General features: G+C 50.7%; 1 protein-coding gene across 2 annotated transcripts; it reads left to right on the top strand.

Moving 5' to 3' along the window:
- The first annotated feature begins 2 nt into the window (after positions 1–2).
- Positions 3–16,998, top strand: DRAXIN (dorsal inhibitory axon guidance protein). Of its 2 annotated transcripts, XM_058855278.1 has the most exons (8): positions 3–201; positions 596–679; positions 8,464–8,942; positions 10,287–10,474; positions 10,862–10,973; positions 11,333–11,422; positions 11,661–11,750; positions 15,972–16,998. In XM_058855278.1, exons 3-8 carry the CDS (start codon positions 8,480–8,482, stop codon positions 16,082–16,084), a joined length of 1,056 nt encoding a protein of 351 aa, XP_058711261.1. In that variant the 5' UTR covers positions 3–201; positions 596–679; positions 8,464–8,479; the 3' UTR covers positions 16,085–16,998. The 2 variants fall into 2 exon arrangements, with proteins under 2 accessions (XP_058711261.1, XP_058711260.1); XM_058855277.1 differs by lacking the exon at positions 596–679.
- The last annotated feature ends 1,003 nt before the right edge of the window (positions 16,999–18,001 follow it).

The following is an 18,001-nucleotide window of genomic DNA, read 5'->3' as shown; positions in this document are numbered from 1 at the left end:
CCCCCGGCGGGCGGGAGGAGCGGGCGCGGGGTGGCCGCGCTGCCCCCGCGGGGTCCCGGCACCCCCGCAGCTCCCCCGCCACGGCGGGGCCGGGGGCTCGGTGCAGGGAGCGGGGCTCGCCGAGCCGCCAGCGGGGCTCCCGCGCCGTGACCATAACGCGGGGGAACCCCCCGGGAGCGCGGAGCCCGCCCCACCGCGCAGGTGAGCGGGGCTCACCGGCTCACCCGCTCCCCCCTCCGCTCCCCCGGGCTGCCACGCCTTTGTCTCCGGTCTTTGTCTGTCCCGTCCGTGCCCGGGGCGGGGACCGCTGCTGCCACCAGCACCCTGCGCTCTCGCACCCACCTCCTCCTTAGCCCCGGGCTGCCCCGCAGCACGCTCCCCTGGCATGCCCCTGCACTCCCCCTGTGCCCCCCCGCACGGCCGGAGCCCCTCCGCCCCTCCCAGCCCCACCTCCTCCCGCACCATGCACCCCGCTCCCCCGGGATTCCCGACGTCCCCGGTTCCTCTCCACATTCCCCCACTGCCTTCCCCCTGTCTCCTCCTCCTCCTCCTCCTCCTCCTCCTCTCGGGTTTGAACACCCCTTGCCCCCCGCAGACCTGCCTCCCCTCCGCCGCTCGCACAGCTCTGCCCTGCCCTGCCCTGCGTGCCGGGCTCCGCCACACCGGCACCTCCGCACAGGTAGGCAGCGCTGCTCGCGCCCTGCTCACCCCGCCCCGGGGTCGGGGGTGGATGCTCCGCCGAGCTGATTCCCCTCTGCTGTCTCAGGGACTGGGGAGGAGTGGGGGACACCTTCCCACTTTCCGTGCGCCCCGGAGGAGACAAAGACTGGGGGTGACGGGGATCCCCGCTCCTGCCGTCGTCGGGATGCGCGCGGAGCTCCGGGCACGGCGGCATCGCTCAGCGGTGCGAGCGAGCACAGAGCTCGGACAGCGCCGGTGCCGGGGCGCGGTGCCTTCGGTCAGACCTATTGTCACCCGTGCAGGGGAGCGGGCTCCGGACTGTACCGCTGCCCCCGCGGCTCTGTCACACGGGTCGCCTCCGTGCCCTGCTCCGTGAGCCTCGCAGGGATGTGCGGTACGGGCTCCGGGGCTCGCGTCCCACCGCCCCGCTGTGGGTCACTCCTGCGAGCTCCCTCCCCAGATCGCTCCTGGAAGCAAAGTCGCCTCGGACAGAGGCACCATCCTTCGCAGGGCCTGAGCTCCTCTCGCACCCCAGGGGTATGTCCCGGCTCCGAGCCAGAGATGCCGAGGGGCGACGGAAGCTTTTCCCACCGAGTCATTGTGTTTACAGAGCCGTGCGCTGCCATGCACCGAGCCCCTGGGTACCCGCGGCTTGTCCTCTCTCTGTTGATAAACGTGAGATCTCATTTCTGAATTAAATCAGTTTGGCATCAGTTAATGGCTTATTGCAGCTAGTAATTCATCACGTAGAATTTAAGTGACACTTCTCCAATTCACACCTGAAGTTTTCTGTCAGCCAGAGGGTTTAATGGAAGTGGTTTTGCATTCCCGTCTCCTCTCCCTTGAAGAAGGAGGCATTAATTTTATAGGTATGGTTCAAAGTGAGAATGTCATTCAAGGAAGAATGTTGAAAGCACAGCCAAACTGTTCTGCCAATCGGGACACATCCATGTCTCCCTCCCAGCAAAGATTAGGGTAAATCTATCCCATTCTTCCCTGTAACACTGGCGAGTACTTTCCAGCCGGGTGAGCAATGACCTTTCCTATTGATTGTGTCCCATTTGTCACCTGGCATTGTGCATGAAACTGAAGAGTCTTCTCTGCCATGCTGACAGCAAGCAACTATATCTTGGATGCTAATCTCGGGCTCATTGCTATTTTAGTCTCATTATTGGGTAGAGTAGGCTCTGTTTGATAGCAGGTCGCTTGTGATGGCTGCGTCAGGCACACTGTGAAGTCCCAGAGGGAAGCAGAGCAGAGGGTACTGCATATTCATGCATGGGCCCCTCTTCCCCTTCAGTGCAGTGACTCGCTGGGCTGACCTGTCCCTGGCAGATGTTGTGCTGGGAAGCTCTCAGGGCAGGCTGGACTAGGCTCGGAAGAAAGGGTGGCACAGCTGTGGCTAGGGGACAGGTAGTGACCTGAAGGTGTCCAGTGTGGACCAAAACTGGGGTGCTGGAGCTCAGCAGGGACTCGGGAAGCTCACAAGCCTGGGCTGCAGAAGAGGGAGCTCCCTGGGCTGTGCTGTGTGAACTGATGACTTCTGTTCTGATCAGGAGCACAGACTGCCAGCCAGAGCTGATGTGTGAGGAGAGTCCCAGATCCAGCCCTACAACTAATGTTGAGTGAATCAAGTTTCAAGTGGTCACTGGATACAAATTGCCCCAGGGAGAGACTTTGTGAAGGGGCAGCTACAACTACAACTTAATGCCTTAATGCAAATCTGCATCCTCTGTCTCTTGTGCCACTAATGCAACTGGTATATTACTGAATTTGGCCCTTTCTATTCTGGAGTGCTGTCTGGGGATAACAAAAGTGAGAGAAAACAGCTCAGGTAAAGGAACCAGATGTTTCAAAGGGAAAAGGGGGTGGGGGGTGTTCAGGTAGCCTGAATATCTGCAGAGAGGAAATGTCTTGCATCACAGCCATGAGGGACAAAGAAACTTGGGAGTCCAGTAAGTATGAAAAGCAAGATAGGGAGGAATGGTGATGATGGAAACAGGAAACCTAAAAAGCAGGGCAGCTCTGAAAAGGAACACAAAAGGACTGAAGATCTGTGAGTGGGAAATTCTGCTGTTCTGTCATCCCAAGGATGTCTGGGACAACAGCAAAAACAATTTAAATTCTTTGCAAATCAAGTATACAGGAAGTGTTGGAAAGAATAAAAGTGTTAGTACTTTTGCCCTGGAGAGGAAAAGAGAAGGGCAAATATTACCTGCCTGCTTTGGGAGACCCTAGAAAACTGGGACTGAGCTTTTAGAAATGGGAAAGTCTCTTGGCAGACTGTTTATGAAGCTTTCCAGCATTTGCCTCCAGAAACAGAAAAACAGATGGAAAGAGACCCAGCAGGGAAGTGAAATCTCATTTATCTGCACAATGCCATCCTCATGGCTCCAGCCAGCTCTCTGCATGTCAGCCACCATAGAGCCTACCCCATCCATTCTGCTCCAGGCCTTCTCAAGCCCATCCATCACCCCATGGCTTCTTATTTACAGGGAGCCTGGCACACAAAGCTGGGTTTATTGTCTGTCATCCCTGCCACACAGGCACATACACACAACACCCATGTAGATGCCCATACACTTTGTGTATTGCTGCAGGCTGGGATTGTCTGGAGTCCAGGAAATCTTAGCACACGTCTGCCAAAGTCTGAGCTTATCAGAGCCAAAAAGAAGCCTGGCCCAGCACATGTGCTTGGGTCCAACTTGGTTCAGCCCTTGAGCATACTAAATGCATCAAGGATCTTGACAATTTCTTGGTTCAAGGGTTTTGTTCCTCTTGGCTGTGACATGAAGAACATATGTGAAAAGTTAAAACTAGGACTGTCAGATATGACTTTAAGTGAGATATGTGAATGAATGTAAATGATCTGATTTGTCCACTACAAAACAAATCCACCAGGGACAGTTTCAGAGTCTGTTTCAGAGCCAAGGTGACACAACTGTATTTGTAGGGGAAAAACATGCATGAATTTCTGTGTACCTGCTCAGTGCAGAATTACAAATAGAGAGCAGAGAAATAGCAATTATATTAGTGAGTCCAGAGAAGGAAACTTCCTACAGGGAAAGTTATCCAAGATGCAATTTCACTTACAGGACTGTAACCATCCACTACTGACCCAAAATGGATCAGAAACTGTGGCTGGAAAACCACTGCAAGTCACTCCCCAGCCCCAAGTCTTTACTCTGGACAGCTCTCTGCTGCACATGTGTTCATGTGAGAGGCAGATTTGCTACCACAGCTGGCTTGTAATCCTGAGGGTATATAAAGCAGTGCAGGAAAAGGGGTGGAGCAATAAGGATGTAGGTCTGGTGTTGTGAAGAAATACAGGGATAGCTTAACCTGGCAAATCTATTTCCCTTACTAATATATGAGCCCTAAGAAGAGGACAAATTCTGGGCTTTGTTGTCATGTATGTTTGTTTATAGCAATTTAGGAAAGGCAGCTCCTTACAAGGCCAGACTTCTTTCTGCCTGGTGTGTGTCTCAGGCAGAATTTCATCTTTTGCAGGCTACATCAGCAGGGTGAGAGCTTTACTGTCACCTACAACGAGGCCAGGGCTAGCATGGGCTTCTTTTGTGGACTCTGGTCCTGCTAGAAAAGAGGGTGAAGTTTACTTTGGTGCTCAGCCATTGAAGAACCTGAGCACTGAGAACTAAGGATGCTGTTGTGTTAGCTAGCTGTCTTCTGTAAGCGTGAATTCTATAGGGTAAGAAAAATGAAAGAGGTACGAAGAGGTTTCTGGAATTAAAGATAGATCAGGACATGGAAACAGAAGGCTGGGACTGTAGCCTCTAGCACAGCCGTGTTGCATTAACCCAAAACTTGTCCATGCAGTGGTTTACTTTAGCAAACAGCTCAGATCTCCCCTGACAACAGTGTAGCACAGGTATTTATCTGCATTATTACTGCAAAATTCCCAGTAACAGTAACATAGCACATTAACCTGCCCACTCTGCCAGTGCAGGGATGAGGCAATCTGTGTTTCTACCTGCATTTTCCTCCTGGCTCATGCCAACAAGACAGCTGGGCAGCTTAAATAAATGCCCCCTATGCTTTGAAGCAGACCTTCTGTTTAACTGCCCTGCAGCATTTAGCTGCCTCCCAGCTCCCATTGAAAATCAAAATGTGTCTGTCAGGTTTACCATCAAAGGGCCATGTCTGTGAGAGTGAGATTGGAGACACCCTTGCATTCTCTTTGCACTTGTTCTCTCCTCTTGGTATTTTGCCTGCAGATGAAAAGGTAAGATGCTCTTTCTAGCTCTTTGAGTTGTTCTGAGTGATGTCTTAATCCAGCTGGTTTGCTGTGGTTGTTAAAGAGAAAATCCTAGGAAAAAAACAAAGACCCCATGGTCTGGGGAAAAAGCAAATGACCCCATGCAGAGCTGTGCATTTCTATTTGTTCTAGTAGTTTTGAAGAAGAACTTCAAATGCTTTTTTTAATAGATTTAGCTGTCAGTCTGGTTTTCCTTTTTTCCAGGTAGTTGCCAATAAAATAATATTTCTAGCATTATGCCTTCAGCAAGTGAGCTTCCCAGTGCCTCCTAAATCAGTCCTCAAGGAACAGTTTATTGTCTTTTATGGCCAGTAGAAAGACCTGCTTTTTGAAAACTGCATGAAAAGAAGGCCCCTGTGCTGCCTGCCTATTTCCAGGGAATGGCTGAACTGAAAACATGTTCCCAGGCTATGAACAGCAACAAAGAGGAATCTTGGAAAGATTTGGAAGGCAGGATTGGCTGGTGAGTGCATGAGCAGGGCTTTTTCAAGTAACAGGATGAAGGCATCTCTCTCTTAACTCCAGGATGCTGGGCTGCTGTGATGGCAGAGTTTCCACTGACTCAAAATTCTCCACATCTGTCTCTCAGGCTGAAAGAAAAGGGGAAAGGAAGAGCCCAGGCTACTCCTACGGTATCTTCTGTTAACTCCACAAAAATTGGAGTCAGAATTGGCCTCAAAGGCTGTTACCTGCCGGCCTTCACAGGTGACAATGGCTGGTCTGTCGTGGTTTGATAGTGCCCAAACACCAGGCACCCACAAATGTTGTTTGCTCAACCTCTTATGCTAAAGTTGGGCAGAGGAGAGGGAAAAAAAAAAATCACAAAACTCACAAATTAAGGATTGGGAGGAAAACACTCAAAGGGTGAAACAGATTCAAATTTAAAGGTATAAGGTATATTAACAGAGTATAAGGTTATTAACAGAGTCACAGGAGGACAATGAGAAGTAGAAGGCTTTAAAACACCTTTTGCCCTCCGCAGCCCTTCCCTCTTTCCCACCGACAGCACAGGCAGACAGGCATGGAGGTTTTAGTCAGTTCATTACTCGAGATCTTGTTCTGTTTGCTCAGGGAGGGGAATCTTTCCTCTGCTATGCCGTGGGGTCCCTGCCATGGGCAAACAGCCTTCCCAAAACTGTTGTGGAGTGAGTCACTCATCCTGGGGTGCAGTCCTCGAAGGATCAGCTGCTCTAGTTTGGGAGCAGAGCCTTCTCTCTCCATCTCTGGGATCAGGGACCCTCTCTGCCCTCTCTCTCCATCTCTGGGATCAGGGACCCTCTCTGCCCTCTCTCTCCATCTCTGGGATCAGGGACCCTCTCTCTCCATCTCTGGGATCAGGGCCCTCTCTCCATCTCTGGGATCAGGCCCCTCTCTCCATCTCTGGGATCAGGCCCCTCTCTGTCTATTCACGTCTCCCAGTAGATCACAGCTTTCTCTGGCATCCACCCGCTCTGCTTTGAGCACTTTTCCCATGGGCTGTGAGTGGATCTCTGCATTCCCCGTGGACTTCATGCATGACCAGGGCACAGTTTGTTTCCCCACGCTCCTCACCATGGCCTGCAGAGGAATCTCAGCTCTGGCACCTGAAGCGCCTCCTCCCCTTCCTTTTTCCCCGCTGCCCTCGGTGCCGCCACGTTGTTTTCCCTCACACGTCCTCACTTCCTCCTCTCCTCTGACTGAAGAGAACTGCTGCTCGTAGGTACCATTGCCAACAAGTTCCCCCAGTTGAAGAATGCTGGCAGGACCTCACGGCACCGAGAAGTTGATTTCGTCTGGGTTTCGTGTCGGGAGTCACTCCCACGTTTCCATGGCTGGCCGGGCGGCCCAGCCGCCATGGTGCGGGCAGTGGTGGCCGCCGCGGCGCGGGCGCTGTTTGACGCCTCTCCTCATGCAGGGCACCGGGAGGAGAAGCCACCGCCAGCCCTGCCCTTCTGCCCACGGCACGGCTGCCCAGGGGCGGCCAGGCAGGCACGGCTCACCCCGGGCCATGCCAGGATGGCCGCAGAGCCTCGGCACCCCTGGGAAAACCGCGCTTCTGCTGTTCTGATTTTCTTCTAAAATGTGTCATCGCAGAGGTGTTACCAACCTCTGACTGGGCCGGCAGCATGGCCATCTTCAGAGCCATCGGAGATTGGCTCTGTCAGACGTGGTGGAAGCTTCCAGCAGCTTCTCACAGAAGCCACCTCAGTGGCCCTCCCTGCTGCCATAAACCAGGCAATGCCAAATCAACACACTGGTCAAGCAGAAAATCAACTGGAGGAGGGAGTGTGAGCCCTAAGCAGCAAAGTGATTCTCCTGGTGAACAGATGGAAATCAGGTGCAGCCAAGGGCTTGAAGTGCAGGAAAAAATGTGATGAGGCTGAGTGAAAAGCTGTGGCTGTAACTCTGTGACAGTATTTCTCAAATGGAAGCACAGGCCTGGTTTTCTGGCAGTCCCAGGGAACTTTGTTTTTAAGCATGTCTTCATGCTGTACAGAGGGAGAGGGACAATCTGGAAAACCTGCACTAGAAATGCTGCAAATACCTTTCCCCATTTTGTGGGAAAGGACAGGGAAGAATGACTGAATAACTTAATTAGAGAATGCTCTGACCTGTGCAACATCCCAAAGCCATGTCTTGTAACACAAACACGAGGATGAAAGAGGACCCTCAAAAATATGACAGTGAAGCAGAATGAATGAGAACAGTCTGCAGCCACTGTGCTGGTGGACTGAATGAAACTTGGTCCTAATGTCCTTGGGACTTAAATTGCCCTCCCAGTGACAGCCTTGCCTGGTGACCTGTGCAGGATCAAGGAGGGAAAGTGGGACAAGCTAAAGAAACCTCAGTCTGCCTCTCTGCCCCTTGGTCCTTAGACCAGCAGCCCCTGCTCTGCTGAGAGCCTTTTTATTTCCCTGCTATGCCATGAGGTACCAGCACAAAATCTCCTGTGTTTTTTCTTTCTTTGACGAATTTCAGCCACCCTGAAACAAGCATGTGTGGAAGTCTCTGTCTTGAGCTACTCAGGGCTGTTGCTGGTCCTGTGAGGCCACCCTCTGCCCCCAGCTCTGTTCATTTTGACATCTTCATTGCAAGGAAACCAGCTGTGAGGAGGGGCCAGTGCCCCTGGCCCAGGATGCCAACCTGGCAGCAGACAGGCCTGGCTGGGCAGCTGGTGTGGTGCCAGGCTTAGGAGCTGTGGGCAGGAGCCAGCCCCCCCAGCCCCTCAGATGGTGGGCTGTGAATAGGAGGGTAGGGGGGCTAGTGAGGAATCAAAGGGAAGTGTCCTACTGATTGATGGCCTCATTTGCACATGAAACTGGGACCTCTCAGCCCTGCAGGCCCTGCAGATGTGTCTCAGCTGCTGTAACCAGGGCTGGGAGAAGATAAGCAAAGAGGGAATAACTTGCTTCCAGCTCAGAACACCATAATGGTTTTCATCTAAGTGTCCTAGGACTGAATCTTCATGGCCTTTACAGTTTCTAAGTGTTGGTTGTTATTTTTTTGTTTTTCTTTTTTAATTGCAGGTGAGACAGAGCACCCATGATTATGGAAACTTCTTTCACCTTCTCCTCTTTCCTTTTCCTGTGCGTGCTGGTTCTTTCTGACATCAGTCTTGCAGTCTCCCTGAACCCTGGCACAAAGCTCAAAAATGCCCCAGAGAACAACAACCACCTTCAAAACCAAGAGATGTGGCTGCAGCAGCCCAGAACTGGGCGCCATCACAGGCAAGGCTCGGCCAAGAAGGAGAGGGTCCATGCCATGCCTTCAAGAGGGCAGCTGGCTGGGGAAGAGACCCTCAAGATGGGCAGCGGAGCTTCAGCTGTGGAAGATCTAGTGGCAGAGGGACAGCCAGCAGCCTTGAAACAGAATAAGGATGTGTTCCTGGGGTTTGAATTGTTGTATCCTGAGAGAGAAAACCAGTCCCCGGGCTCTGAGAAAGGAAAGAAGCAGAACCGAGAGCAGCGTCGACACAGCCGCAGGGACAGGCTCAAACACCACCGAGGTAATTGAGCTCCAAGGGAAGCTGGGGCTGTTGTGTCACTGGAAATGAGCATCTCTTGTGTGAGGGCAAGAAGACGCAGCTGTGGTGGAGCCACATGGGTGTGTGGAGGGTGTGGAGTGTGTGCCTGCTCTGGGGAGAAATCTGCCAAACAAAAGAGGCACAAGAAAAAAGGGGAACTGCAGAACCAGAGAATTTTAGTGCTGGCTGCAGTTTTGTGAAAATGACCTGGTTTGTCTTACAGGGGGAGCTCTGAGAGTCCTTAAGACTTGAGGGGCTCTTTTGGGGTGGCCTGCTTTGTTGGGTTTTTTTTCCTTTTTAGCAAACAGCCCAATTTAGGAACAAGTATGTCTGAGCCATGCTCAGTCTCTCCATGACTTCAAAAAATGATGAGAATTAGAAAAAACACAGCCCCCACCTTTTGCTTTGAAGACCAGTTTCTTCTCACCAGAGCTTCTATACTTCTATGTTTATGCTGAACAACAACAACAACAACAAATTCAGATTTTGCATATATGAAATTGCACTGATAACTTTAAAATGTTGCTTGGTTTTGATTGGGGCTGCTTTCCTTTGCAGGTCAAGTTGTGGGTGTGTGTCTCTGTGGTATGAGCTCAGTGTGGTAAACCTTGAGTTCTGTTAAAGCAAGGCAATCTGTGTCAATCTACACTATGTAACAAGCTGGGTGTCACGTCCTTGAGTTCCATCTATCACTCCTCCCTGCCTCAGTAAGAAGAGCTCTATTGTTTTTTCAGGGGACCGACTAAACAGCTTGTGTTAGTAATATAGAAGAGTATGCAACAAAGCTGGTTTGAAGCAATATTTGCAGACTAAAAACAGGGCTTATTTCTTGAGGTTAACTTAAGGTCTATATTTAAATTAATACTTATGAAGAAGAGGGATATATCTGTGAAGATAATTTCAAGTTAGGTAAGTCCTGACTTGAGCTAAATTGAAATAACTCACTACTAAAATCAAGTAAGAACGTATTCACAGCTATTTGCAACAGCTTAATGCAATGCTTTAAAAATGGTTAAACAGGTACATTTTTTACTCTAGAGACCAGAACAAGACATATTTTGCTTCTTAAACAAAGCATAGACATATCTTCAGGAAGGTGTGATTATGTATGTCTTAAGCATGCAAGAACCAAGCTGCATATATTCATGGACCTGATTTATCACTGTTATAGCTCATTACTCTGTTTTACAGTGGTCTAAACAGTAGCTCAGGGTCATGGAGCAGTGGTCAGTGACTGGATGAAACATGAATTCCTTTGACTCAAATCTGTCACATGGAGAAAAGGGGTGAGAAAGGTAATGCCACTGAACCTGTTGTCCTCTGCAGGGAAGAATCCTGATGCTGGGCCAAGCTCCCTGTACAAGAGACCCAAAAGCTTTGAAGAACAGTTTCAAAATCTTCAGGCAGAGGAAGCTACAAGTCTGACTCCCACCATGCTCCTCACTGCTGCACTGGACACAGCTGTTTCCACAGAAGAGCCTCCTGTCCTTCCAGCCACTTCACCACGGTCACAGGTAAAGAGACAGCTGGAAACTGTTCTGTACCTCCAAGCTTTGCCTCTCCCTCAGCTATCCAACTTCACTGAGTTTCAAGGACCAGAGAGACAGTAAGAGCCCTTGGCTGAAGAGCCAGCATGTCCTAATGCTCATTGCTCACCTTTTGTTCTCACACAGAAGAAGTGGAAACTTCCTTCTTGGCTTCAGCCTCAACAAGGGACAGCTCTTCACTTTTGAAAACCAGATGCCAGGAATCACCAGTGGATAAGACAGGAGTAGAGGAGGGGAGGGGAAATCATAAAACCTTTTTTAAAGTGTAAAAGCACCATGAAAATTTGCAAAGACTTCAGTATCTCTACAGAAGTGTAATTCATTGTCTGTCTGGCTTTTTTTTGTGGTTTGCAGGCCCGCCACAGGCAAGATGGGGATGTGATGCCCACCTTGGATATGGCACTCTTTGACTGGACCGATTATGAGGATCTCAAACCAGAAATGTGGCCATCTGCTAAAAAGAAAGGTGCTAAACCTCCCTGTCCTCTTTCCCAAAAGTCATCCTGTAAGGCTTGTCTACGGTTAGTATTCATAGATATGCTGAAGGACATGAGATGATAGCGGTGGGGAAAGAGAGAAGCAGCATAATGCCAATTGAGTTTTGTGCTCAGCTTCAGAATGTTTCTCATTTTGGATGCATATTTGGAGGCAGAGGAAAAATGATAAATGGAGAGTTGAGAAGTAGGGAGGAGAGTAGACTATGAAGACTTAGACTTCAAACTTGAGATTTGAGGCTGTTTTTACCCTGGACCAATATACTCTCCAAAATGAAAACACTAGTGTGAAATTTTCTATCAGCACCTTTTTTTTTTTTTTCCCCCATAGAAAAACGCCGCAGTAAGAGCCCCAACAGTGGAAATGAAACCATGACAACTGAAGGAGAGCCATGTGATCACCACCTTGACTGCCTCCCAGGTCAGGATCAGCTTGGCAAAGTCATTTCTCCAAACATGAGATGTTTGAAATCTAGCCCAGGTTTTAAGACATGCATCCTGATTTCTACTACTGATAAGAAGTGGTATGCAGGGGAAGGGCAGAGGGTCTCTAGGCATGTTGTGGGATGATGTCTGTACAATGGAGCTGTCATGGGTGTCAGTAGCCCTACAGGTAAGGGGATACCTGAGCTGTGCTGACCCCTGGTCCTCTGTTGCAGGCTCTTGCTGCGACTTGCGTGAACACCTCTGCAAACCACACAATCGAGGCCTTAACAACAAGTGTTATGATGACTGTATGTGCACTGAAGGTGAGGCCAGTTCTTTGCTCCCTGTCTTGGTTTAAAGGACAGGTGCTGCCAAGGAAGGCGGGAACCTCCCTTGGAATGGAAAATGTAACCGCCCTCCCTCTGAATTATTGTAACAGAAATTAGGGGGCTTTCAGGCAAAGCTATGTGAAAGGCATAGCAGTTGTTCCCGTGTGTGTGTGTGTGTGTGTTTGTGTGTGTGTGTGTGTGTGTGTCTGTGTCTGTGTGTGTCTGTGTGTGTGTCTGTGTGTCTGTGTGTGTGTGTGTGTGTCTGTGTCTGTGTGTGTGTGTCTGTGTGTGTGTGTGTGTGTCTGTGTCTGTGTGTGTGTGTCTGTGTGTGTGTGTGTGTCTGTGTCTGTGTGTGTGTCTGTGTGTGTGTATGTGTGTTTGTGTGCCTGTGTGTCTATGTCTCTGTGTGTGTGTGTGTGTTTGTGTGTGTGTGTGTGTCTGTGTGTGTGTTTGTGTGTGTCTGTGTGTGTGTGTGTGTGTGTGTCTGTGTGTCTCTGCGTGTGTGCGTGTGTGTGTGTGTGTGTGTCTGTGTGCGTGGCTGTGTCTGTGTGTCTCTGTGTGTGTGTGTGTGTCTGTGTGTGTGTCTCTGTGTGTGTCTGTGTGTGTGCAGCCAGCCGAGCAGGGAGCAGCAGCAGAGCCGAGCAGGGAGCAGCAGCAGCAGGGCCGAGCAGGGAGCAGCAGCAGAGCCGAGCAGGGAGCAGCAGCAGAGCCGAGCAGGGAGCAGCAGCAGCAGGGCCGAGCAGGGAGCAGCAGCAGGGCCGAGCAGGGAGCAGCAGCAGGGCCGAGCAGGGAGCAGCAGCAGAGCCGAGCAGGGAGCAGCAGCAGAGCCGAGCAGGGAGCAGCAGCAGCAGGGCCGAGCAGGGAGCAGCAGCAGAGCCGAGCAGGGAGCAGCAGCAGCAGAGCCGAGCAGGGAGCAGCAGCAGGGCCGAGCAGGGAGCAGCAGCACGGCCGAGCAGGGAGCAGCAGCAGAGCCGAGCAGGGAGCAGCAGCACGGCCGAGCAGGGAGCAGCAGCACGGCCGAGCAGGGAGCAGCAGCAGAGCCGAGCAGGGAGCAGCAGCAGAGCCGAGCAGGGAGCAGCAGCAGGGCCGAGCAGGGAGCAGCAGCAGGGCCGAGCAGGGAGCAGCAGCAGAGCCGAGCAGGGAGCAGCAGCAGGGCCGAGCAGGGAGCAGCAGCAGAGCCGAGCAGGGAGCAGCAGCAGCAGAGCCGAGCAGGGAGCAGCAGCAGAGCCGAGCAGGGAGCAGCAGCACGGCCGAGCAGGGAGCAGCAGCAGGGCCGAGCAGGGAGCAGCAGCACGGCCGAGCAGGGAGCAGCAGCAGGGCCGAGCAGGGAGCAGCAGCAGAGCCGAGCAGGGAGCAGCAGCACAGCCGAGCAGGGAGCAGCAGCACAGCCGAGCAGGGAGCAGCAGCACGGCCGAGCAGGGAGCAGCAGCACGGCCGAGCAGGGAGCAGCAGCACAGCCGAGCAGGGAGCAGCAGCAGGGCCGAGCAGGGAGCAGCAGCAGAGCCGAGCAGGGAGCAGCAGCACAGCCCCAGCACAGCCCCGGCTCAGGCGCTGCCCCTGCCGCAGTTCCGGGCACGGCCGGCAGGGGCGCTGCTGGCTCCGGGCCGGGCGGGGCGGGGATTCCCCCGCGCCTGCAGGGGGCGCTGTGGCGGGGCCGCCTCTCCACACGGCAATGGCGGCGTGCCTGGGACGGGAAGGGATGGGAGAGAGGCTTTGCTTCTTCACAAACCCTTGGCAGCCGAGCACGGTGCCCCTCTGCATGGCAAAATGGGCTGCAGCAGGAGCCTCAGAGCGGCAGGCTGGAACAGCAGAGACGAGCAGACCCCCCCAGAGTGGTAAATTGAAATGTAGCACTAAGCCCCAAGCAGTGGCAGAAGCAGAAGCAGGGGAGGGTCCTGGTGGACAATGGGTGTTGGGCTAAAGTGTAGCAAAATGCCCAAAGCAGTGACAAGAAACTGCAGGGGCTGGATGGGAGATCACTCCCTGGCACAGAACACTGGTGAGGGGTGTTCGGCCGGGGTCCTGGCACAGCACACACCGGCTCTGGGCTCCCAAGTGGCAGAGGAGCAAGCCCTAGTCACAGTGCTGAAGGAAAAAAAAAATTAAGAGGGAAATAAAAAGAAAAAGGTAAAAACCACAGGGCAGCAGGATCTCAGGTCAGGCCCACCATACCATGTGGCTGCCTCGCCAATCCCCTGCTGGAAGGAAGTGCGGTCCCTTGTCCACAAGCCCTGCAGCATCCCAGGCTGCCCCTCACCCATCACAATATTCCTGGAGCTGGGGGAGGCAGTGACCATTCTGGACATGAAACAAAACCAAAAATGATTATGGGATATAAAGCATCCCCAAGACACTCCCCAACTTTTGGCATTGACTTGGAATAGTGGTTTGTATGTAAAAGCAGGAGCCAAGCTCTCCTGCTCTTAGCCTTACTCTGCCATTGGTCACAGTGTTGCTATTGAGTCTTCTAGATATCTTGTTTTCAGTCTTGAAAACAAAGATCCTGACACCTAACACAAGAAGCCACAATATATTAACATTTTAGTGGTGCTTTCAAGTATCATAGACTATGAAAACACTGGGTTTTGTGACCTTGTGCCTAACATGACTTTCCCAAGTTAATTTCAATTGAGCTTGTAGCAATTTAGTAGATGTGGGAAGGACTCAGGCTTTTGTTTCTTAAAACTATTTCTGAAGAATCCACAGCAGCCCTTACTAGGCAGGTGCATTACAAAAGTGTAAAAAGGCGCTCTTCTAGTCTAAACATGTTCAGGGTCAGCTCCAGGCACTGTGTCTTGCCTGCCAGAACAAAACTTTGCCAAGTTTTGTGACCTGCATTAGCTACCCAGTGATTTGACCAGGCTGTTTGCCTACTTTTTACCCAGTTAAATGGGTAGCTTTCCTGGAGCTGCAGGAAATGATAGGCTTCACCTTGGGCGTGTTGTGTAACACCGCAAGGTCCTAATCAGAGATGCCCTTGTGATAGACTAGCCTGAAACGTGTTTCTGCAATCCCTAATGAGGCTGCCCCAGGCCCTGCTTTATCCTTAAGCTAGTTACAAGTTGATAGTAAATGTGCATCTTGTGTAGCATAAAAAAGATCCCCAGAGATGGAAGATCCAGGTAAGATAGACAAGAGGCTTAGATAGGAGCAGAGCTCTGATCTTGCATGCTCTCCTAGGAGGCCAGTTTGCCCTGGGGTGACTGGTAATGAGGGGCACAAACCCAACTTTTTAAGGTAGCTGGTCTCAGTGTAGCCCAGGGTCATAACTCCAAAAGACTGCTCTGTGACATCATCTGTGTCTCCAGTGTACAACCAAGGACAGTTTTGAGCTGTCTTATGACAAAAGCTATAAATCCTCTGCTGCCTGCTCTGGAAGTTAAAAGAGCTGCAGTTTCTAGAATGATCAAATCAGATCCTGCCAACCCCAATGATGAGATCCTGCACTACTGAAAAGCAGAGTTTTCATGAGAATTATTTACCCATAGGCTGTACCCTGTCTGGCCCAACTAGTTATGCATTCTGGTGTAACATAGACAAGAAATACCATAAAATCAACCTCTTTGGGCCAGAAACCAAGTAGTTACCATGACCAGAGGCTCCCATTGCCTTCCACTGCCATGGGACAGTATGTACTTACGGTTTTTATAAATAAAATGCCTTTTTCCCCTTCATACTCACCCATGCTATATTAGCTAGCTTTCTTCAGACCCTGCATATTGAGCATCTAAAACAGAGAAATTAAAGGAGATGAGCAGTGGGCTTTGGATCAGACCTCCCAGTAATAACACTTCAAAGATTCTTCCCTTCTCTCTTGAGGCTTCAGGGAAATAAATAGCAAGGGGAGGTCCCTAGTCATTGCTGCTGCACATTAAGTCTATAGTAATTTCCCAATGGAGAGATTGCTTAGACAGTAATGGGAAGTAATAGGGGGAAACCAAGCAGGGCTTCCATAAAATCACTGGAAACAATTGGAATAATTCATTGGTATTTCAAGAAGCCAGTGAAACCTGCCTGAACAATGCATCCCAAACCAGAACAGTGAGCCAAACAGAATGCCAGTGCCCAGAGAGCAATATGCCTTGTCTGTGTGAGGCATTTCTCTGCCACCCTGTTTGACACAGCACTGGGACTGTCCCCAGTGCAGCAGTGTCTGAGGCAGAGAGATGGTGTTACTGCCCTGGTCCCTCCTCACTTCTGCATGTTTTTCCATAGGGCTACGCTGTTATGCCAAATTCCACCGGAACCGAAGAGTGACCCGGAGGAAAGGGCGCTGTGTGGAGCCTGAATCCGCCAATGGAGAGCAGGGATCTTTCATTAATGTTTAGGAGGATGGGACTCCTGCCTCTATGGTCAGGAGCTGGGGTCAAACTGTTTATACCTAGCAATGGGAATTAGAGGGAAAAGTTGAGCAAATGATGGAAGCTGCAGGCTCTGAACATGCCAGGTCCCAGCTAGACTGAAACTCATGTTCATTATAAATAGAATGGCATGAACCTTTTCCATAGCAGGACTGCACTCCCCATCCCTTCCCTCAGCACATTCCTGCCATTGAACTGAGTCCTCCTCTCCTAGTAAGTAAGCTATGAACATGACTCCCATTCTGATGGTCCTGGCAGGAAAAGGCTCTGCAGTTTCATCTCCTCCTCTCAAGAGAGGCAAGATGTGGAAGATCCTTCAGGGCAAAGGGGATATGAGCTTAAGCTTTGCCCCTTAATTATTGCTTGAGAATAAAGGTAGATAGATCCTCCTTAAGGACTGGAAGTTCCTAGAAGAGAGGAAATTTGTAGCAGGTGGAAACAAAGATGGGAAATGGATCAGCGGGAAGCTGCCTGCCTAGGTGAGAGAGGACCCTCTGGCAGACCTCTTGCTCTCTCCCTTTTTCACTGCTCCAGACATATTCCCTAGCTGTTACACACTACCACTTCCTACCTGTCATCTTTGGGACCATCCAATCCCACTCCATCCTTCCTTCCTTTCTTGCTTACAGAGAACCACCTGGTTTCTGCAAGGATGTGGCAAGACATCCCAGCCTGTAGCTTTCACTCATTTAGCTATCCTGCCAGGTCTGTTATTTTTAATATTTTTAGGAGCTTTCTGGGGAAGTGATAGTTTTCCTAGTGAGCCAAAAATAAAGTTTTTGATAACAGGAGATAGGGACAGGCTGTTCCATTGTAGTAAAACCTGTGACATGTTGCATGTGTGTTTCTGTGATATGTAAATAAAGATATAATGGATGTCCTTTGTGAAACTCTTCTGCTTTTTGACTGCACCCAAGGATGTGGAGGAGCCAGGAAAGCCTATAAGGAAGTTGGTCAGCAGGTAACATTGATGGCTTGAGGTAATCACACAGAACAATTGTGCCACTCGTAGGAAAATTTCTCTGCCCAAAGTTGCCTGTATTCTCAGTCAAATTTCAGGTAACTGTTTCTGCCTAGTGTAGCCACACAGGTGTTTCAAACTTCTTTATATTAATACTTAATTACTGATACATTGGAGCAACAAAGGCTACCTGTGTTAACCTGGAGAGGTGGTAGCTGGTGAAGATGTTCTTTGCTCCTGCTAACACCCCAATGCCCTGACTCCTGCAGGGAGGCAGCTATGGAGCTTTTTATATCCAAGAGCCTGGAGATGTATAGCACTTTCTTTAGGAACAGAAATATTAATTGTAGTGCTGTGGGCAGAATCCTCTTTACACAGCTTCCCCAAACCTCCTGTGTTCCATTTAGTTAGTCAAACCTCCAATTTGCAATCCTGTTTACGCTGTGGTGCCACTTTGCATTGTGTATTCACTCAAAGACTGTGAACATTACACTTTACATCTCTAATATAATGAGTGCCCAGTCATGGCCACAGAGAGATACTGTGAATAGAATGTCACTTCTGACCTGTGCACACCTGCTGAAGGAGGAATTTGTACAGGAGCTCTTAGGCAAAACCTACCACAGGGTGGGATGTAGCTGTTTAGGTTTCTGTTTACAGCATGACAGCCTTAGCACAAAAGACAGAAGTAAAGAAAGGTGGTTTGCCTTCAGCTTGATTCCACAGCAGCAAGGATTCAATTTGTTAACCCAGGGGAGGCAATGCAGCCCCTCCTTCAGTCCAGATGCAGAATAGTGGGTGGTGCTGCCAGTGCCATTGTCAGTGAAAGCATAAAGGGGAAAAAGACTCCTAATTGATCACATTCAATTGCACAGCTCTCAGCCTCTGGTCTATATGACACTGATGAGAACCACATGCACAGG

The sequence above is a fragment of the Poecile atricapillus genome, chromosome 22, assembly GCF_030490865.1.
Source record: "Poecile atricapillus isolate bPoeAtr1 chromosome 22, bPoeAtr1.hap1, whole genome shotgun sequence".
NCBI lineage: Eukaryota > Metazoa > Chordata > Aves > Passeriformes > Paridae > Poecile > Poecile atricapillus.
This window is presented reverse-complemented; position numbering and strand designations above follow the sequence as displayed.

Bases quoted from the DNA above. Each gene is read 5' to 3' on its own strand.
- DRAXIN (XM_058855277.1), top strand. From the start codon at position 8,480: ATGATTATGGAAACTTCTTTCACCTTCTCCTCTTTCCTTTTCCTGTGC. The intron at 11,423-11,660 runs GTCAGGATCAGC...CCTCTGTTGCAG, and splicing joins CCACCTTGACTGCCTCCCAG to GCTCTTGCTGCGACTTGCGT. The intron at 11,751-15,971 runs GTGAGGCCAGTT...GTTTTTCCATAG, and splicing joins TGACTGTATGTGCACTGAAG to GGCTACGCTGTTATGCCAAA.